Source organism: Diabrotica virgifera, chromosome 1, assembly GCF_917563875.1.
Source record: "Diabrotica virgifera virgifera chromosome 1, PGI_DIABVI_V3a".
Taxonomy (NCBI): Eukaryota; Metazoa; Arthropoda; class Insecta; order Coleoptera; family Chrysomelidae; genus Diabrotica; species Diabrotica virgifera.
Window position 1 is genome coordinate 143474805 of NC_065443.1, and position 24015 is coordinate 143498819.

The window sequence follows — 24015 nt, forward strand, 5'->3', positions numbered from 1 at the left end:
GCCCTAGGCGGCCGCCTAGTCCGCCTAATGGTTAATCCGGCACTGATACCAGGCCGTCAATCCGTACAGTAATATACATAGTCCATATTGCATCTTATTTTAATATCCACATATTTGTTTTACTACTTCTAATATTAATAAAAATTACAACACAAAAGTAGAACAACACAAAAATGGATTAATCCATACTACGATTAGGGTATCATATTCTCCTATTAAGATTTTCCGCTCATTTTTAGAAGAGTTAAAAAGCTTTATCATTTATTAAATAACCAATAAAAATAGCTGCTTGAACACCACAAAAACAAAATCAACTCAAATAGCAAAGATACTGAACATAAATGTAATTATGCATTATTTGACTCCTTCGTGTATTCTTGTCTAGTTTTTCTTCCAAAACTGAATAAATAAAATATGTGTCACGCGCAACACTACTTTGTACTACAAAGTAGAAAGTCATAGCACCTACACCTAATGATTTTAGATACTCAGTAAATGTTTTTACCGACCTTTTTCCGATGATATGCCGTTACTCGTTATGATTATTGTTAATATATCTCTCATAAATATTGAAAAACTGATCGTATTTCCACATTCTTCAATTTGTCACATATATGGGTATTTGGAATATGTAGTAATCGATTTTATAGCTATATGGTCCAGTTCTAAATGATTTCCTTTGTGAAAAGCGTTTCCTTTAAAGTATACAGAGAAGCACATTAGTGATATTTTAAAAGAAGTAACTGTTCTTTTAAAGAGTCTCTGTTGTTTCTTCTGAAATTGTTTCGTGTTGACTCTTTATATTTACTTTGATCTCTCATTTTCAATCTCAACTTGTCTACTGTAATGTTTGGACAACTTGAAGTCCTATTCTAATCCTATGAAAACGTTTAGATTTAATATAGCCTCTTGTAATATAAAATATTTTGTTTCTTTACGTGTTTTATCTATCTACATACTATTTATCTGTAATTATCAGCCAGTGTCGCATCATGCTCTTTCTCGACAAGTAGTTGGAAGTTTCATTGGTATAGTGATAGTGATATTGTTGGCATCAACACCATTTTGCATAATGTTCCTTTGCTTCTTTTTTGAACTCCAGATAAGCACTGCCGATATATACCTTAAGTTTTACGGCGTTATCTGTAAATTACAGAACTCATCCTCTAATGTGGGTTTCTGTCCCGACCTTCTGGGAACTGGTAACTAACTGCCTCTTCCTTTGCTGAACATATTTTTTGGACGTAGTTTTGTTAGTTTTTCGTCCTTGTTAGAATCCCCTTTTGCTGAACATATTTTTTTGGCCGTAGTTTTGTTAGTTTTTCGTCGTTGTTAGAATCCCCTTTTCTTTTTTTTTCTTTTTAGGCACCCAACTCTGTCTTGCAGTTTTGTTTACCAGCGTGAGTCCCAGCTTTTACTTTGCGTATTACTGTTCTTGTGACTCACTGACAGCAATCTGCATGGTTCAAACCCCATTATCACATCAAGATAGAATGGCACGATTTGGTAGTACGGAACATGTGAAGTTTCGTTAGTTTTTTATGATTATACATACAGTCCCTGGCCATATTATTAGACGCACTATAAGATTTTATAAAAAAAGTAATTATGAGGTGATACTAAATAGGTTTTTTGTATGTACCAGACACAATGTATATCTATTATTTTGTTGTCCATTTAACTGTCTAGTTTTTATCACAAACTAATCATCATTATTAATTAACAAATATGTATTTATTGACTCTTGAAAAAAACAAAAATAACGACAATTAAATGTTAAATATTTTGTTGAGCCACCTTTAGCCACTATTAGAGCTTTAATTATGCGCGGCATACTATCACTGCAAACCTGTACTACGATACCTGTAAAATTAAAGCTCTAATAGTGGCTAAAGGCGGCTCAACAAAATAACATTTTTGTTTTCCTTCAAGAGTCAATAAATACAGATTTGTTCAATAATAATGTTGTTTTATTTGTGATCAAATATAGACAATTAAATGGACAACCAAACAACATACATTGTGTCTGGTACATACAAAAAACCTACGTAGTATCGCGTCATAATTAACATTTTTTATAAAATCTTATAGTGCGTCTAATAATTTGGCCAGGGACTGTATTTTCTTTCTTCCATTTTACCCTTCTAATTTTTTACCATTCTAAATCGTGCTACATTTATCTTCAATTATTCTTTTATTACTGCACTAGTGATTTTTCCCGTCGCCATGTGACGGGGAATACAATCATTTGCCTTCTACAGTCACTGCACTCAATTTTTTGTGACATCCTATTTTATCGTATCTCCTTCCATTTTTTTCTGACACCCTCCATTTTTTTCTGGGTCTCTCAATTTTTTCTAGCACTCTTAGTTTTTTATATTTCGTTTAATTTATAACTCAAGAAGGACTGGAGTGATTTGGTTACTTTTGTGATTTTGGAAATATTTGTAGGAGTCTAAGGAAGATCTTTACAATATCCCATCAGATATCAAATGTCATTAGTTGTATAGGAAGTGTGTAAAAATGTGCTTCTTGCTCAAGAATATCTCTATTTTTGACAATATCGAAAATTAATATACAGAAAATACGCTATGTTTATAATAATTAAAAATAATTTTAAAATATTATTTACTTACAATAATAAAAACTATTTTTCAACATTTTCTCTTAGATAAAGTTGAAAGTTCAAGTTTGTGGATTAATGCAATACCTTTTAATAATCATAAATTTAATGAAACAACTCTAAATACCGTAATTTAGATCAAACGAAGTGCGAAAATCATGGATTTCACGGGAAACGTAAAAAGTAAATAGACCCGAAGTTGACCGTAGTTTTTAGTCCGTTCTTTAACGGTAAAATATTGCAAAACCTCTAAATTTTAAAGAACCGTTTGGATTGACATGAAATTTGGCATACGCATAGCTAACAAGTCAAAGAAAAAAAGTGTAACGCGAAAAAAAATATTCGTCCAAAGTAAGTCAGGAAATGGATAAACTGGCTAATTTTAAGTAACTTTTGTTCTATAGAATTTTTTTCACTAAGTCAATACTTTTCGAGTTATTTGGCAGTGAATATGTTCATTTTTTCAACAAAATCACCACGCTTTTAGACGGTTTTTCGCAAATAACTCAAATAGTAAGTATTTTGTCGAAAAAACATTCTTAGCAAAAATATAGCCTGTAAAATTAAAAAAAAATGGTGTATATATGACGTCTCTATACCTAGCAGAATCAGAGTTATTGCTAATGAAAAATAGGTTCATTTTCGTCAAATTCCAAATGGAATACTTTAACGTGAAATAACCAAAAATGAAGCACATTTCGGGGAAAACCCATTACAACTTATTTAAAGTGTTTAAAAAAGCTTCATTTTTGTTTTATAAAGAAAATTTCTAGCATCAAAAGTAAACAAGTTACGCTCAAAATAAAGTTATTCCCTTTTTGTTTTGGTAAAAAAATCGAGAAATTCACCCCCTAATTAGTATCTTAAATGAACTTAATCGTTACGACTTCACAAGTTTCTTGACTCGTGTATGTATTGTTTATATGATCTGTGAGTTTCATCGGTTCAAAGTCCTTATTATCGAAAGAGCTGTAGTTAAAAGGGGTTGAACGAGTCACTGATCACGAATGTATGCAAATTTGGAAACACCAAATCTTAATCAATTTTTGTCTAACAGAAAAACAAAAAAATACATGATATTCAGAAAAGCAATGCTGACTTTTTTTGTTTCTCGAGATTTTTGGTATCTCTAACAATTTTTAAGTTATTTTGAAAAAAACATATTTTTCAAAATTAAAATTTTAAAAAATTTGTCTTTGAAACCAAATTTTTTCAAAAATAAGCACTTTGAATCGATGAAACTTACAGATCATATAAACACAATATAAGTAAAGTAACTTGTGAAGCGGTAACGATTAATTTCATTTAAGTTGTTAATTAGTGGGTGGTCTTCCCGATTTTTTTTTGCCAAAACAAAAGGGACCAACTTTATTTTGAGCGTAACTTGCTTAAATTTAATGGTAGAAACTTTTTGTAGAAACAGAAATAATTTTTTTTAAACACTTTAAAAAAGTTAAAACGGGTTTTCCCCAAAAAGTGCTTAATTTTTTGGATATTTCACGTCGAAATATTCTATTTGAAATTTGGTGAATATGAATCTATTTTTCATTGGCTATAACTCTGGTTCTACGAGATCCAGAGACCTAATGCGTACACCATTTTTTTTACTTTTTTATGGGATATATTTTTGCTAAGAACGTTTTTTTCGACAAAATACTTACTTTTTGAGTTATTTGCGAAAAACCGTCTAAAAATGTGGTTATTTTGTTGAAAAATGAACATATTCACTCGCAAATAACTCGAAAACTGTTGACTTGGCGAAAAAGCTCTATAGAACAAAAATTACTTAAAATTAGTCAGTTTACCCATTTCCGTACTTATTATGGACATATATTTTTTCAACCCCAAGAGGGGGTGAAAGTCACCCTCAGGGCAAAAGCACACATCTGCACAATATCATTTTTTTTCTTTGACATGTAAGCTATACGTATGGCAAATTTCATGTCATTCCAAGCGGTTCTTTAACATTTAGAGCAAAAACCGTGAAATAATGTACTATTTAGTGACGTAAATCTAAAGGAGTATAATATAACTGTGTGTATATGACAATAACATTGTTGTTTTTTACATCACATTTTATCACCTTTTAAACCTTTCGTGGACTTCTACAAATGTTTCAAAATCGAAGTTAGCTAATTCGATTTAGTCATTCTGGACAAAATAAAATGAGGTTTATTAAATGTCATTCAATGTCTACATGTTGAATCCGTACCAGACATATTGCGTGACTTATCCCATTAGGATTTTATAAGATTAGATAGCTATGAGCTATGATCCATGATACCTTTACGTCGCGTCGTTTAACTATCTACCAAAGAGTTTATTATTTTATAAGAATTTAAAACTGCTTTGGTGACTGTACTAATGGCAAATAAATATTAAATAATTTTTTATAGAACTAACTCATTTGATTGGTTGAGTAGGAAGATTTCATTAACATACCAAGTGATTATACAGAAATAGCGTTATTTCAGTTTTTATATTCAATTACACTCTAATGTACTATTGCTCGATAAATTAAGATAATTAGGATAAGGATATAACTAAAAACTATATAAAATGAACTAATCATTAGCATCAACATTCTCATTAGGTTTTTCCCTATTTTTTAAATTGTTCTCTAGTTGTTTTGCTCAGTGAACTGGTTTTGTTTTCTTTTCTTGTCCATTTTGTTTGACATAGTTTTAGTCGTAATTATAACTGTTCAGAATTGTTTTTCAATGATAGTATCTTAGTATTTTGGTCGTATCACATATATAGTATAATACACTACTCCAAGAAATTAAGGCACCCCTTAAAAATGGGCCATTTTTATTTCTCGAATTTCCGAAACCTGTACTCGATTTAAGTGATTTTTTTAATATGTTATAGTCTTATTCATTAACAATATCGCTGTAATAATATTGTTGCTAGACAAGTAAGTTGTCATTGTATATCGAGTGTATCAATGAAACTGTGTTTTTTTTCTCAAGGTTCACCACACTCTGTGCAATATTCTAGCATTTATAAAATAATAAAATTAAAAGCCAACTAAAGCCTCAGATTTTCTTAATATTCTGTTTCAATGTGTAACAACTAGCCTTGTGTTTCAATAATACAGTGTGTGCAACAAACTTTAAAGGGTAATTCTACATGAAAAAGAAATGACAGTTTGCTTTATAAACTTATGTCCGCAAATCCTTCGTTATCAGGATACGAGGTGTTGAAATTTTTCTTACAAATTGACGATTTATTTGTTGCTCTAAAACCGGTTGAGATATGCAAATGAAATTTGGTGAGGTTTAAAAGGTAGTTATTGCGCATTTTTTGACATACAATTAAGAATTTTATATTAAACATTGGCCTGCATACGGATAATATGACCGTCGGTCTCACTATTGTTTCATGCGAATCTTAGCTACTCTGGACATGTTTTTTTGCCTTCGACAGTGCATTTAATGAACCTACTGCTTTGCTACCTTTCAACAACCGTTTATCTCCCTCTCTCTCTCCCTCCCTCTCTCTCTCTCTCTCTCTCTCTCTCTCTCTCTCTCTCTCTCTCTCTCTCTCTCTCTCTCTCTCTCTCTCTCTCTCTCTCTCTGTCTCTCTCTCTCTCACACTCTCTCTCACTCTCTCTCACTCTCTCTCTCTCTCTCTCTCTCTCTCTTCTCTCTCTCTGTCTCTCTCTCTCTCTCTGTCTGTCTCTCTGTCTCTCTGTCTGTCTCTCTGTCTCTCTGTCTCTCTGTCTCTCTCTCTCTCTCTCTCTCTCTTGTAACTGTTACTCCAAAGTACCCAAATTCAATTACCTTCTCAAATTTATAATCTTTGTCATTTGGCCTTAGAGTGATTCATTTATTTTCTTCTGCATTTTCTCTTCTCATTTCCATGTATGTACATGGTTTGTCTTGGTTTATAGTCACGCCATATTTTCTAGCTTCTTCAAATTTTTTGAACATTTTTCTAAGATATACTCTTGAATTTGTCAAAAACACCAAGTCATCTGCAAAACCTCTTGTCTTTTAATAAGAATCATGCCGCTTGTCTGGATATTGGCTCCTCTAATTTTAATCATTAAAATATAATAAATCATATACATAATATCATATCATTAATATAAAGTTACGTTTTTATTTTTTACTTCATAAAGATATATGCCAAGATACAAACCAGACTTTATTAAAGAAAATGTTTCTTTGATATTTAAATAAAACGGGATAGTTCCTGAAAGTTGGCTGTATACCATCTAGTTAAGTAACTTTTAAATTGAAATAAAAACTCCACGGTGTAGTTGGTATAAAATTTAATTACGAATAAAAAATTTAAAAATCCAAAAGCATTACATTGATTGTTCAGAACGAACGTTTTCGGACTTATCAGTCCATCATCAGTGAACTCCGTGTCCTTGCAAAATAGCCACAACGCCAAACACTGGTTGGATTAAATGTTCAATCTACATTATAAATAAAAGAAAATAATGCGACTTAAAGTTGATGGCAATGGATTGCCATCTTTAATATTTATTTTTGGTTAACTCAATTTGAAAATAATAATTTTTTAGTCAACAAAATTTAATTAATATGATAATTATTTCGAATTCCATATATGCATAGTTACTGAATTATATTCTATATATGCATAGTTATAATTAAAACATTAACATTGACCTATACTAAATTTACAATCAAAATGCAGTAGAAATAAACAAACCAAGACACGTTAAATGCTACTAGGAGCACTCCCGAATCATAATTTACAATGTACATAATATACATTCTAAATCCCAAATCATGATTTTCAAAGTTTATACATTGTAAATTATGTTTCCTAAGTGCTCCTAGTAGCATTTAACGTGTCTTGGTTTGTTTATTTCTACTGCATCTTGAATGCAAATTCAATTCAATTTTATAATTTGATAGAATGAACATGCAATACAAAGGTTTTAACAATTATAAAGTTAGTTACAGGCTAGTTTCAATTACAAGTATAATGTTTCACTGATGATGGTCTTACTAGACCGGAAACGTTGTGTCGTTGTCAAAATACAAAATACTACAAACAAAAATGTTGTTGCTTAGTAAAAATTCTTCTAATAATTTATTTAATCTGACTCATTTATATCGGCAATTCAGACATATATTATACATTTTAAAGTAGAAGACTTTAAAATGATATTGCCAATATTTATGAGTTGCATTCTTGGGACGACTTTACTGAAAGATAGTTCATTCGATTACATGAAATCAACCTCAACTCAAGAATATCCGCCACAAAAAAATCCTAACATGTGATCTGTCTTTAAATAGACAACCAAATGCAACGGTGACAGTAAAATTCTTTGGTTGTCTTTTTAAAGACAGATCACATGTTAGGATTTTTTTGTGGCTATTATTCTTGAGTTGGGGTTGATTTCATGTAATCGAATGAACTATCTTTCAGTAAAGTCGTTCCAGGAATGCAACTCATAAATATTGGCAATATCATTTTAAAGTCTTCTACTTTAAAATGTATAATATATGTCTGAATTGCCGATATAAATGAGTCAGATTAAATAAATTATTAGAAGAATTTTTACTAAGCAACATTTTTGTTTAATTTGGTAGTATTTTGTATTTTGACGACACCCGATTTGGGCGTCGAAACGTTAATAAAATTATTTTTTTTTAACTTAATTGTGGCTTATTTCCCATCTAAATAGTTAATTATAAAAATGCCACAAGGAAATAGCTTCAGAACAACATCTTTGTAAGAAATTTATAATTCGTTGATAGTTTTATATCTCCATAGTTTTTTCACTGACCATATTAAACAGTGTTATACCCTGTTCCACGAACATACGCCTGTCTTGGATTATCGCGACAACGAATATTTTACTGTGCAAATTATGAAGAACGAAAGTAAATTGCAAAATATATTGTTGTTTATTGGAACAATTATTAAAGCCATTTATTTTCGCACTCCTTATGTTGCACACTAAAATATTCGTTGTCGCGATAATCCAAGACAGACGTATATTCGTGGAATAGCCCATAAAGAAAAATAATAGTAACCGTATATACCCTACAGAGTTAATCCTCTTCTCTAAAAGCTTTATAAAAATCTGATATCTGAAAAAGTGTATTTATAATGAAATAATTACAGATCTGATCAACACTCCTAAACCCGACGAGCGTGCTATCATGACTTACGTGTCATGCTATTATCACGCTTTCCAAGGGGCACAACAGGTACCGGTTGCATAAAAACTCCAAAAATTAACGAAACCTGCCTAATACGTGTGTTTACGTGATACATACAATGTTGGATGCATTTTTTTTAGATATAATTATACCTATATAGGCACTTATTGTTTTTTGTTTTTAAAAATATATACAGGGTGAGCCAAAGAAAACAGTCCACCTCGATATTTGGCAGTAGTTATCAGATTTCAAGGAAATGCCGAAACAGGTCGATTTTTGTTCTAAGGTGGACACATTTGTACGATACATACATCTGTCATTTGTCAACCCCCTCCCTTCCACTTCCCCAACCCCTAATTTTTAAATAGGGAATATACCATGTGTGGCACATCATTAAAAAGGCATATAGATGGTGTATTCAGACATAACGACCGTCCAAGATTTTTTTCGGTATTTGAACCGTCTGCAAAAAACTGTTAATTCATTTTTAAAGTACAACACCTCTTAAAATGAAACGTAAAGCCTATGGTTTGCTAATATGTCATTTTTTCTGTCACATCAAAAGTAAATATGACATGACAGGAAAAATTACATGTTAGCAAACCATACACGTTACGTTACTTTTTTAATAGGTGATGTACTTCAAATGAATTGACAGTTTTTTTTGCAAAGACGGTGCAAATATAAAAAAAATCGTGAACAATCGTATGTCTGAATACTCCATCTTAATGCCTTTCTATTGATGTGCCGCATATGGTATATGCTCTGAGCTTCGCTGTTGTCGCTACTAGCGGATTACTAATGCAACTTTCGCCGGTAATTTTTAAATTTATTATTTAATTGTTATCGCTTAATATTTACAACGCAAAAAAGTAATTAAATTGTAATCGATTTTTTTAAGATTTTGCTAATCATTTAAACGTTCTATTAATGAAATATTAATTTTTTACGTCGGATACTTTCACAATTATCGTGTAGATGGCGCTTAGATTAATTTATAACACAGCTTTGACCAACTAATATTTTTTCTATTAATGTTTTTAATTTCAATGTTTTAAATTAATCACTTTGACTTTATGTCAAATTTCCACTAAACGTTTACAGACTTGCCACTACTGGCGCTCGCGAAATTTTAAATATCCGCTCTACCTACGAGCTCACAGCGTATATTCCCTATTTAAAAATAAGGGGTTGGGGAAGTGGAAGGGAGAGGGTTGACAAATGACAGATGTATGTACCGTAAAAATGTGTCCCCCTTAGAACAAAAATCGACCTGCTTCGTCATTTCTTTAAAATCTAATAACTACTGCCAAATATCGAGGTGGCTGTTTTCTTTGGCCCACCCCGTATAGTATGGTGATAGTGTATCAAGGTAATTCCGAATTCCATCAAGATTCATCGATTTTCTTGAAAATTTTAACGTAGGAACTATCTTATGAAGCATAATCTACCCTATGCCGAAGTGTGTTTTATCTTGGTAGTGGAATCCACCCAACTAGGGGATGGGAACCTTTATATTGAAAATATCCTCAAGAATCGTCAGAAAAATATATTCTAAACAAAAATGGTTTTTTTTTCGAAAAATCAATGTTAAACTGATTCGGGATTGATTTCAATTTTTTCTTGTGTTTTCAATCGATTTTTCAAGAATAACTCAAAAACTTTAACCTTTTTATTAAACCAACTGTAAATTGATAAAATGCAGCTTATAAAAATCAAAGAGATTATTATTTTTCTCTAGGCGTAATACAAACCGAGTTATGTCTCATTGAAGGTGACAAGTTCGTATTTAAGGGGATAGGCGCGAAATCTTGCTACAATGCTATTTATACTGAAACTGAACTGAAAAAAACGATATTTTAATGATATTCCTAAATTAAACAATACAATGGTTTCTTAGTTTTGCAGGTATGAACTTATTTTGAAAAAAAAATGGCATTTTTAAAAATATCAAAACTACTTTTTCACTGCAACCAAATTTTGTTTTTAAAATTATTCTTTTTAAATTGTTCAAACTTTTGTATCATACTACCTTTGCGTAAATAAAGTGAATTTTTAATTAAAAGAGGGCTTTTCAACGCTTTTCATTTGTTTCGAGATTCTGTCATATGTCGTATAATCCGTGTATAATATTAATATACGACATATGACAGAAGCGTTAAAAAGTACTATTAGGGTAGAGATACCAATGCCCCATATCTCACGAAAAACAAAAAATATCAATCGACCTTATTTTTATCATAAATTCTTACCTTTTTGAACAAAAAACTGAAGTAAGTTAGTTTTTATAACGGTCGTACTCCTATTTTACTTCCTTTTTTGATATATGCCAGAAACAATTTTGTTTTTCACAGCTGGCATATGTAAAATTTTTTATGTAAACTGCATCCACATTGTATGTATTGCTTATTCCCCATCCGACATTTGTTTTGCAATTGCTGTTTAACATTTTTGTTGTACTCACAATATAATACCGTGTGAGCACACTGATTTTTGTTTTTTGTATGATTTTTATGTTTATACTTGAATTTGATATTTAGCTAATGATTTAAGTGATAAATGGGTTGAAAATATTATCTATTTTAGTTTCCAAATTAATATCAACAACATAAAGAATGTTTTTAAAGTAAATTCTGATGTCATTATAGGTTTTTTATCAATTATATAATTAGAATTAAATTACAAATGTTACGAAAATGCTCTACAAATAAAAACAGGCTTGTACCTATATACTTAAGAATAATATCATACTTTTACTGAAACCAAATTGCACAAATTTAGGTATATAATGAAGAGGAATGAGGCAAAAAGCTACTTGGTTGTTTACTGTTCAATGTATATAATGAATTAGTTTTTCAAGAAGCACTACCAGCTGGACCTGACATGATAATAATAAACGGTAAAACAATCAACAACATAAAATATGCCGATGACACAGTGATTACGGTAATCTTTAACGAACAACTAAGCAGTAGTACACCTTATATACTGGAGTAATAATTAATATACCAAAGACCGTAAATATATCGTAATAACAGAAAAAAATTTATACAAACGGCATAAAACGGCGTCCATAGAATTGAACACAATACTATATCATAGCAAAGATCTTACATTGAACCTAATAGTGAAAGAAGTAATCTTGGGCCCGTAAACAAAATCATATAAATAAATTGCAGTCATTTTGAAATGTGGAGATAGAGAATAATACAATATTGGAGGTAGAACAAAACAACCAAGGATGTTTTTCAAGAGATAAATAACTAATAATAAATAATAGATAGAAAACTCATCCTGCATTGGGTCAGAAACATGGACCATTTCCAAAACAGATGCAGATCTGCTCATCTTCGAAATTAAGATACCTACTAAGAATAGTAATGGGCACAGTCTGCGAGAATGGTATTTAGAGAAAGCGATATATGATATTAAACCGTACTTAAGGAAGAAGAAAATAATGTTTATTTAATATTTCAGTTTCCAATCTCTAAGCTGAAGCATCAAATAACGAATTTATTGTTCAATAATAATTGTTTATTCAATTGTAAAATTGATAGAAAAGTATACTATTAAAATTTTATAGTAGATTTCAACATTAACAGTCTAGGGGCCGGTTGTTCGAACGCTAATCAACAATGATCATTATCAAATATTTAATTACTGTCACCAAAACTGTCAATGTCAACTTTGTTTGGGTTGCTGAAAACATAATTAATTACAATTATGAGATTTATTATTAATTATGTTAATAATTATTGTTATATTAATCGATTATAGACTCCACAGACTTTTTAACAACCCAAACAAAGTTGACATTGACAGTAATTAATTATTTGATAATGATCATTGTTGATTAGCGTCCGAACAACCGGCCCTAATAGTAACAGTTTCATTAACATATATTTCTCAAATGAAACAAAATAATCTAGTAAAATTATCAAAAAATTTGCAATTTTTGAATTGAAAAAGAAATAAGAAATTGGAAATGTTTTATTTGTTAAAAAAACTCATTCTTTTATTTAATCTAGTTTACTATATTTATCACTTGAATTGTTAGCTGTTTTGTTGTGGCTCTACCTTTACCCGATATTGTTTGCATGCAGACTTACAGAACACAGCTATGCCGGATGAAAGAGCCGTAATGACGTACGTGTCTTCTTATTACCATCGCTTCTCAGGTGCACAGAAGGTGATTTTCTGATATTAATATTATTAACAATATGCTGACAAACGATGAAATCATCACTTTTCGAACTAATAAAAGACTATCTAAATTTTAATTATTTAATTTCGACGGTGGTCGCCCAGTAATATCTCTCATAGAAATCTGGACAAAACGAGAGCTTCAAAAACTAGCATTTCCGGCCGATTCCTGTACCTAAAGCTGGTGACTTCATTATTAGATATTATAATATGTGACATTATATGTGACATCATTTGGAACAACCCCCCTCCCCAAATAACCTAACCAAACAAATTTGGGAGCTGTCACTTCGTAGCACGTTTTGGCTGGAACAAGATTGACAATGTTTGATGACCAATACGAGTTGTTAAAGCGGTCATCTTGTCAAACCAGTGGCGTTGCGCGCTAGCTTTCTTTCACTTATCTCTGATACCTGGCATTTTTAGCAACTGGCAATGTAGCAACCATAATTTGGGGCATTTTTCACATGCACCCTTACATGATCATGCATTAGAAAAAAAAAGCTTTAATTTGATATAAAAAACATGTGCCTATTTACGTTATGAACGAAATTTTGTTTCAAAAATAAATTAGATAGTATTAATTTGATTAAAACTATATGTATTTGCGATCACTTTTTGACTGGCAATAGTATTATATTGTTAAAGGATATCTCTAGATGTTGACAATTCCTACATGCCATCACAAAAAAACTAACACGAAATTGACTTACTGTTATGATTGATAACACATTATTAATAAAGTGGAGATAAATAATAAAAAAATTAGGCCGAGAAAGACCGGGAACAGTCAAGTTATTGAAATTGCGTACGAGCATCCAGTGCACATGCCGACTTCAAAATTTAGTGTCCAAAGAACTGCAAATACAAAGATAGGTGGTAATATTTATGTGCATGTAAAAAGCAAAACACAATTGCTAAATCCAAAAATTGGTAGTTGATACTAAAACTTGAACAAGCGAGAAAAGATTTGGCACAACATAAGCTAAATTCGTACAAAATGGCTCCTATTAAGAATAAACACAAAATTTTCACATGCACACCCCACTTACCAAGATGTACACTAATGTACAGTATAGTTATCTCAAAATCTAATTAAATTACCAAAAGATTTGAAAAGTGATGATTTTTGTACAGGTTTTATTTGTCAAAGAAAACATTTATTGATTATTTGTTCACTTTTAAGGCCGAAACCGCCGCGAACAGAATCTGCAAAGTACTGAAAGTCAACCAAGAAAATGAACGTCTTATGGAAGAATACGAACGTTTGGCAAGCGATGTAAGTATTTTTATATTTGTAGATAGATAGTAGATTAGATAAAGTTAGTTCAGTTTCATTAAATATTATAAATAGTATACAATATTTCCAATGATTCTCCTTCTTCCTTGTAGGTTTTAGGCAAGTTGTATTATCTTCATATAACCTACGCACGCCTGTTCTCTCCGTGCTTAGGTCATCGCGCCACCTCTATCGCAGGCGGCCCACACTCCGATATCTGGTGATTTATCCCGGGCCATTATTCCTAATCTTCGTTTTTCCATTGTGCTCATTTTACTCTTATTTCTTTTTATTACCTTCAGCCTTGCGTGTGTGTCTTTGGCTTCTTTCTGACTTCCCCGCTTTAAACTCTATTCTTGGGATAATAGAGCGTGCATTAGATTTTTTCAATTTCAAAAATGTGTGTGTTGAATAGCTCCGATTATGTAAAATATTGTAATATATGTACAGGGTGTCCCGAAAAGATTGGTCATAAATTATACCACACATTCTGGGGTCAAAAATAGTTCGATTGAACCTAACTTACCTTAGTACAAATCTGCTCATAAAAAAAGTTACAGCCCTTTGAAATTACAAAATGAAAATCGATTTTTTTCAATATAACGAAAACTATTAGAGATTTTTTGTTGAATATGAACATGTATCATTGTTATGGCAGTAACATCTTAAAACAAAATTATAGTGAAATTTGTCCACCCCAAAAAAATTTTATGGGGGTTTTGTTCCCTTAACCCCCCCCCCCCCAAACTTTGATGTACGTTCCAATTAATTCATTATTGTGGTACCATTACTTAAACACAATGTATTTAAAACTTTTTTGCCTCTTAGTATTTTGTCGATAAGTCAGTTTTTATCGAGATGCGGCTTCTTTTTTAATATGTTTACATAAAAGTTTTAAGGGGGTTTTGTTTCTTTAAACCCCCCAAATGTTAGGGTACGTTCTAATTAAACCATTATTGTGGTACCATTAGTTAAACACAGTATTTTTAAAACTTTTTTGTCTCCTAGTCTTTTTTTGATAAGTCACCTTTTATCGAGATGTGGCTTCTTTTTCAAAATATACCTAAAAATGTAAATTATAAATAAATTTTCAGATTATTAACAGGTCGCTACAATCGTACTTAACCATATGCAAATATGAGGTGGATTCGACAAATATTCAAAATATCTCGATAAACACTGGCTTATCGAAAAAGTACTAAGAGGCAAAAAGGTTTTAAAAATATTGTGTTTAACTAATGGTGCCACAATAATAATGGTCCAAATAATTGGAACGTACACAAAAGTTTGGGGGAACAAAACCCCCATAAAATTTTTATGGGGTGCACAAATTTCACGTTAATTTTTTTCTAAGATATTGCTACCATAAGAGTGCCACATGTCCATTTCAAATAAAAAATCTCTAAGAGTTTTCGATATATGACAAAAAATCGATTTTCATTTTGTAACTTCAAAGAGCTGTAACTTTTTTTGTGTGCACTATTGTATATAGGTAAGTGAGGTTTAATCAACCTAGTTTTGACCCCAGAATCTGTGGTATAATTTATGACCAATCTTTTCGGGACACCCTGTATAACCGATTTTTTATAAAAAAAAAATTAAATAGATTTGACCCTCTCAGTTTCATAGATATTTGAAATAACTCGCATTGTACATATATTAACAGTATAATAATTGTATAAAAAAATTCTAAAAATTGTCTGTTGACGTTGACAGCTTATTTACGAGGACGGGTCCCACATTCATGATTTGCCAAGAATACATCTATTATTAAATTACTAAAATTACATACGACGATCTGTAAATCATAAAATATCCATTTTGTAGAAGGTTCGTCGTTCTAGAGAGCAAAAAATATTTGAGTGAACTAGATTTAGAAAATAACTTATTGCAATTTTTTTTCAACGTTTACAGAAATAGGCACTAAAAATTCCAAAAGATTGATAAAATAATTTTAAAATACCGACACGGACACATAATATACACTGTGGGCGGAAAAAAAGGAGTAAATTTTTTAGTTAAAAATAAATAAATTTTTTTTTTTTTGGAAATTTAATTTCTTTTTGCAGGGCTAATAACCTAACATGTTCTCAACACGATTGCAAATTTGGAAGCAAAAATAGCGTACAGGGTCGAACTTATAAAAAAATTTATGTAACGGTGCATTTGAGCTCGTTGCAAATAAAAACTGTCCTAGCTAAAATTGAACTGATATGCTATTTTAGTAGGTTAACTATCTAGAACACTTCAGTAAAAAGGAAATTTTTCAAAATTACCGGATTCGCAAAATATCTTTTTGAAGTTATACTTCTTTACCGGCGATAGAGGGTGAATTTTTATATGTTAAAACCTATCAGCCCGGCGCATGCGCATTATAACTTTGTTCTGATTGGATGTTCAAATGACATGTCAAAAATTAGCCGATATGGCAGCTGTAGGACAGCTGTGGTTTGGAGGTAAAGGTAAAGGTAAACAAATGTATAATATATTAGTTTTATTGTTGTGAGGACAGAAACAAAAAAGTTTATAATATTGTAGTGACTTTTAAATAGTTTTTAAAAGCAACAGGTACGTAATAATTGTTAATGTATCATGAGTATAAACCTACCTATTTGATCTGCCAAAATACATAGTACGTAATACTTTTATTTATATAATTTGATTACCATAAAAATTTCTATCAATATTCACCTAATATATTGTTTTGTTACTCTATGTTTTGTTGTATTTTTTCAATTCTAAATCATTTCAATTCAAAATTAAAATAATTTGATCAAAATTTTCAAAATATCAAAATATCACAAGTTTAATCCGTTTAGTTAGTCGATCTTCGTAAATAATGACACATAGTGCCCGTGGCTAAGCGTTGAAGGCGAATGAATTCCAATACCAACTGCGCTTATCAGCGCTGGTTCGAGTCCCAATAGAAACTTTCTTTTTTGTTTTTTTAATACATTTTATGATTGTAAGTATATTTATTATATAATTGTATTTTCAGAAAATACATATTTAGTTAAAAAAAATTTCGACAATTAATGTTCAGACATCATTTGTGGCTTGTTTAATGTGTTTGTGTGTGTTTTATTCTTTTATTATTTTAATTTTTGGCACTGTTCTAATAAAAATGTTTGAGAAGTAGTAAGTATAAATTAGTTTAATATTTAAACAAAATATAAATAAAAAGTATATTAATTTCGTTTAAATCATATAATAGAAGTATAACTTCTTACGTGCGTACAAAGTACACACACATTCTTTCTTTTTTTTTTTAAAATAATGTTCAGAACAGGCCTTCGCAATAACATTTTAAAAAATCCCGAATTTGTAAAATATCATTTTTTTACTTAAATTAGGAAATCTTATTTGAGTACTTTTCTAATATTTTCACCAGAACGAAACACCAAACCCTCTTAACACTAAATTACATCTTTTCCATCGTTTTTGCCTCATATTAGCAGTAATTTTTGTAAATGTCTTAAGAATTTCTCCAACGCTCTAATATGTCAATTTTACTTAGTAAGCCATGACTGCTTAGGTTATGATGGAATTTGTTTGACATTTATAGTTAAATAAGTAAATTGGCCAATTCATAATGTCACTTTTAAGCAAAGAGGACAAATTATTAATTAAATATTACCGTGAAAAAATATAATTATGGTGCAAGAAACATTGTAAATGCATTTCCTTAGAAAAATTGGCATATTGGAACGATAGGACAGTTCTTAAGACATCTAAGGGAAACCCATTGGTCTATTGAACATAAAAGTGGAAGAGAAAGGAAGCGAAGCTCAAGAATCATTAAAGAAGATTGCCAAGTTAAAGTATTTAAAAAAGTTTACTGTCAAAAGACTTACTACCAATGTAAGAGAAAAACAACTGGAAATATGTAATTTGCTACTAAGAAGATTTCGCTCTCGTGAAGACTTTATATTAAAAAAATTTGGTTTTCACATGAAAAAATGTTTTATTTACAGCCTTCTAAAAATACCCAAAATAATAGGGTGTATTCTGACGTTCTATTTAAGAGAGACATTTCACTAGAGCATCTTTCAATTGAAAACAGTCATTTCTCAAAAGGTGTAATGGTCTCTGTTGCAGTATCCATGTTGGGAAAATATCGTCTGATTTTTGTCGATGCCGGGGTAAAGCTTAGTTCAGAAACATATCAAGAACAAATCTCGCAACACCGATTACCTGAAATTGAAGAAGTATGTTATGATTACACTTTCCAGCAGGATGGTGCTCCTTCGCACACTTCCCACAATACAAGGATATTCTTGAGTGAAAATTGTCCGGACTATATTGAGCCAGAGCCGGTTGACTATTCAATTTGGGGAAATTTCGAACAAAATTTGTATAACGGACAACAATTTAAAGAACAACTCAAAGAAAGAATGCAGTTTGTTTGGAACAATTTTGAACAGGGTGTAATGAATGGAGCTATCAATGGATGGCGCAGACGACTTTAAGAAGGGGTAAACAATAATGGTGGCCATATTCATAATATTTTAGTCTAAATTTTTAGATTATTAAACTGTTTTAATAAATGTGTTATTTGTTAAAATGTTAAATTTTCCTAATTTAATAAAAAATTTATATTTTGCGAATCCGGTAATTTTGAAAAAAAATCCTTTTTATTGACGTGTTTTGGATAGTTAACCTACGAAAAGAGCAATCAGTTCAATTTTAGCTAAGACAGTTTTTATTTGCAACGAGCTCAAATGCACTGTTACATAAATTTTTTTATAAGTCCGACCTTGTACGTTATTTTTGCTTCCAAATTTGCAGTCATATTGGGGACATGTTAGGCTATTAGCCCTGCAAAAATAAATTAAATCGCCCAAAAAACAAAAAAGTTATTTTCAACAAAAAAATGTACTCCTTTATTTCGGCCCACAGTGTAGAAAGGAATTACATGTGGAATCAATTTGTCTTAACCTCGTAAATTTCAAAATATACAGGTCTTCTGGGATTAGATTAGAAATTGTTGATGTTAAAAATCTATAGAAAGCTTTTCTTCATGTCGTCTCTGATGAAGGTTCTGATGACTTCTGCAAATCCATCTCTATTTTAGGCTTTTCTTATAAAGGCTTGAAGGTCTAGTCCAGTCCATTCCTTGATGTTATGCAGCCATGTCATTTGTCGTCTGACAGGACCGCGATTTCCTTCTATTTTTCTTCCCTTATTAATTGAAGAAAGTTATATTTCCCGTGTCTGAATATATGTCCAAGATAATAGCCCAGTAAATGAACGGGAAATTCGGCGATACCGTGTAATTTTCAGAGGCAACTCCGAATTGAATGAAAATTTGGATTTAGGTTCTACTTACCCTCCACTTTAAAGTTGAAATTGTGCCGTTTGTTGTTTTTACTTGGGGGGGTGACAGTCACCCCTTCTCGGGGGTGAAAAAACATACCTTCAAGATAAGACCGGAAAGGGATAAATTGACTTATTTTAAGCAACTTTTGTTCTATAAAGCTTTTTACGTAAGTCAATACTTTTCGAGTTATTTGCCATTGAAAATGTTTGATTTTTCGACAAAAAGAACTACGTTTTCAGACGGTTTTTCGCAAATAACTCAAAAAGTAAATATTTTATCGAAAAAAATATTCTTAACAAAAGTGTAGCTTATAAAAAACCCAAAAAAATGGTGTATCAGTGAAGTCTATCAATCAAATAAAAACAAAGTTGTAGCTCATGAAAAGTACGTTCTTATTCGTCTAATTCCAAATCGAATATTTCAAGGTGAAATCACCGAAAAATTAAGCACTTTTCGGGAAAAACCCATTTAAACTTTTTTAAAGTGTTTATAAAAAGCTTTGTTTTAATTGTTAACAAAAGTTTTATCATTAAAAACAAGCGAGTTACGCTCAAAATAAAGTTGGCCCTCTTTTTTTTTGTAAAAAATTATGAAAATCTCGCCGTGTTTAGCTCCCCAAATGAAATTAATCGCTACCGCTTTACAAACAATTTACTTACCTATCTATTTTTTATATGATCTGTCAGTCTCACCGGTTTAAATTGTTTATTTTTGAAGGGGTTATAATTGAGGAAGCTTGAATGGCTCACTAATCACGAGTGTATGCAAATTTTGAACAGCTATATCTTAACCAATTTTTGTCTTACTGAGAAACAAAATGAAATTAGCATATTTATAATAGCAAAACCTACATCTTTTTACTCTCTAAGATTTTTCTTATCACTAATACTTTTTTAAGTTATTTTGAAAAAATGCAATTTTTCAAAAAATTTTTAGAAAAATTTTTTTTACTATAAAACCAAATGTTTTCAAAAATAAGCACTTCAAACCAATCAAACTTACAGATCATATAAACAATACACATACAGTTAAAATAGATGGTAAAGCCAAACGATTAATTTCATTTAGGGTGCTAAATAGAAGCAGGTTTTCACGATTTTTTTTACCAAAAAAAAAGGGGCCAACTTTTTTTTTCAGTGTATCCCGTTTATTTTTGAAGCTGTAAACTTCTGTAAAAAACAAATAATAAGCTTTTTTTTCGATATTTTAAAAATGGTAATAAGGTTTTCCCGAAAAACGCTTCTTTATTCGGTGATTTCGCGTTGAATTATTCGATTTGGAATTAGACAAATAAGAACGTATTTTTCATAAGCTACAACTTTGCTTCTACTCAATTTGTAGACTTTACTGGTACACCATTTTTTTAATTTTTTTATAGGCTACACTTTTGCTAAAAATATTATTTTCGATAAAATATTTACTTTTTGAGTTATTTGGGAAAAACGGTCTGCAAACGTAGTTTTTTTGTCGAAAAATCAACATTTTAAATCGCGAATAACTCGAAAAGTATTGACTTACGTAAAAAACTTTATAGAACAAAACGTACTTAAAATAAGTCAATTTATCCATTTCCGGCCTTAATTTAAACACGCGTTTTTCACCCCCCCCCCCCCGAGGAGGGGTAAATGCCACCCCCCAAGTAAAAGCAACCAACGGCACAAATTCAACTTTGAAGTGGAGGGTAAGTAGAACCTAAATCCACATTTTCATGCAATTCGGAGTTGCCCCTGGAAATTACACTCAAAAACGGTCATTTATTGGGCTATAAGATGTTTTCTGAGATTTAATGCGCTCTGTCACGATTGCTATTCATACGTCCTAAAACTTTTTCATTTCTAACATCTCTAAATCTTCCAGGCTTCATAAGTATAGCATAGCATCATTTTTTTATGCGATATCGTAGATTTCGATCAAAATCTCGGGTGGTGAAAAATTAATGTCTATTAAGCTAGAATAGCCATTTCATAAGGCAGGTATGAGACTTACTTAATAGCCAACATTCATATTTCCGGAACGAAAGTAGATAGAGGGTGGCTTCTGGCGACATATTTTATTGCTAACTAATTGCTGAAAGACGGGGTATATAAGAATTTACAAACTCACCCCTTCCAACCCCTACCGTTATCATCATTCCCCGGATTTCACAAAAAGTGAAAATAACCAGTTTAAAGACCTAAAACCAAGTGGGTATTTTTTGCTAATTAATTGCTGCAGGCCTACGCCAAAAATGAATTTTTGCTTCATCCCCTAACGAGCAACAATGGCTACTGCGGTTTAATACTTAAGCTATAATACCGAACACTCATATTTGAGGAACGAAAGCCGATAGAGGGTCGCTTCCGGCGGTATATTTTATCGCTAATTAATTACTGAAAGATGGGGTATACAAACATCTCCAAATTCTCCCCCTCCAACCCTACTGATATTTTCATGCCCCTAATTTAATAAAATGCGAAAATAACCAGTTTAAAGATCTGAAAGCAAGTGGGTATTTGTTTGCTAATTAATTACTGTAGGTCTACCCCAAATATGAATTTTTTGAAACAAGGAAGACGACGAAAAGACCCAGATTCAAAGTTTGCTGTAATAAAACAATTAAAATAATTGAAATAAAATTATAAACAATATTTTAAATCCAAGACTTTTCGTCGAAAGAAACTGCTTTCTGGTTACATCTTGAATCTCCGGCTTTAACAATTTATAAGCGCGGAGACGACGAATATAGAAGAAAATAGAAAGGACAACGGTCACGTATCTACTCCCTTGTCCTCTAGGAAAAAGTGCCGAAAGACAGTTCCAAGTACTCAAAAATCTGAGTAAATAAGAACAAGGGGGAAAGGCAGTTTTTTGATACGTGACCGTTGTCCTTTCTACTTTGTTCTATATTCGTCATCTCCGTGCTTATAAATTGTTAAAGCCGGAGATTCAGGATGTAACCAGAAAGCAGTTTCTTTCGACGAAAATTCTTGGATTTAAAATATTTTTTATTATTTTGTTTCAATTATTTTAATTGTTTTATTACAGTAAACTTTGCATCTGGGTCTTTTCGTCGTTTTCCTTGTTTTACTAGAGATGTCGCTGTTTTGCTTCTCAAAGGTGGAATTACTGCATCGCAGTGATTTCCCTTAAAAGGCAGGCTTGTTGATTTTTGGTTCAGAGTTGGGACTGCGTAGCTACACTGATGAAGCATGAGATGCAGAAATAGCCATCTGTAGATAATGGTCCAACTCTGAATCAAATTAAAACAAAAACTGATTTCCTCCATGAATTTTTTGCTTCATCCCCTAACGAGCAACAATGGCTACTGCAGTTTTATACTTAAGCTACTGTAGCCAACACTCATATTTCGTTGATAATTTTCTTAAGTGCCCATTAAGAATATCTGTACAATTCAACATTGGTTTTATAGAGTTTTTTATACCGTCCCACAAGAGACCATGTTAAATTGTGGATTTCCATTATCACATATTTGTAGCATGTGACCCAATGCACAAATGTATATCGTTTTTTTAATAACTAAAAGGTAGTATGTATTGGCAGATTCTCTACAATCTTTAGATTGAAAATAAAGTATACAACGTCCTTAAAAAACGAATATGCTAAGGGAGTTGACCATAATTTGTGCATTTATTCGTGCTAATAATAAGCTGCGAAAGAATTTAAGCATAGGTACCAAAAAATTAACGCAATCGTTGTTTATTTAATTTTAATTTATTATATATCTTTAATGTACATTAATACATTGGGCGCTATTTTTTTCGTTTCGTTGGGCCTTTAAAGTTGATATTTTCACTTTTTGTGAAATCCAGGGAATAATGATAACGGTAGGGGTTGGAGGGGGTAAGTTTGTAATTTCTCGTATAGCCGATATTTCAACAATTAATTAGCAATAAGATATGCCTCCGAAAGCGACCCTCTATCTGCTTTTGGTTCCTGAAATAGGAGTGTTGGGTATTGTAGCTTAAATATTAAACCGCAGTAGCCATTGGTGCTCGTTAGGGGATGAAGCAAAAAATTTACTTTTAGCGTATATCTGCAGCAACTAATTAGCAAAAAATACCCACTTGGTTTTAGGTCTTTATATTGGTTATTTTCACCTTATGTGAAATCCGGGGAATTATGATAACGGTAGGGGCTGGAGGGATGGAGTTTGTAAATTCTTGTATACCCCATATTTCAGCAACTAATCAGCAATAAAATATGCCTCCGAAAGCGACCCTCTATCTGCTTTCGTTCCTGAAATCTGAGTGTTGGGTATTGTATGTAGCTTACGTATTAAACCGCAATAGCCATTGTTGCACGTTCTGGGAATAAAAATAACGGTAGGGGTTGAGTTTGTAAATTATATAATTGTTGTATACCCCATCTTTCAGCAATTAATTAGCAATAAAATATGCCGCCGTAAGCGACCCTCTATCTGCTTTCGTTCCTGAAA

The 24015-nt window shown here is 31.4% G+C and overlaps 1 protein-coding gene and 1 long non-coding RNA gene across 3 annotated transcripts in view; one reads left to right on the forward strand and one right to left on the reverse strand.

Annotated features, from left to right (window-relative positions):
* Nucleotides 1-11510, reverse strand: part of LOC114329204 (uncharacterized) — a 58200-nt gene extending 46690 nt beyond the window's left edge. The window contains exon 1 of the long non-coding RNA XR_003652283.2: nt 11031-11510. This is a non-coding gene — a long non-coding RNA (uncharacterized LOC114329204). The remainder of the gene's footprint in view (nt 1-11030) is intronic.
* The window catches only part of LOC114329203 (alpha-actinin, sarcomeric), a 377312-nt gene that overhangs the window by 314180 nt on the left and 39117 nt on the right, over nt 1-24015 (forward strand). The window contains exons 4-5 of one of the 2 annotated variants that reach the window (XM_028278239.2): nt 8741-8826; nt 14168-14260. In XM_028278239.2, coding sequence (XP_028134040.1) covers nt 8741-8826; nt 14168-14260 — 179 coding nt within the window. Of the gene's footprint in view, nt 1-8740; nt 8827-12881; nt 12968-14167; nt 14261-24015 lie in introns of both variants that reach the window. The other variant, XM_028278240.2, reaches the window with a different exon arrangement.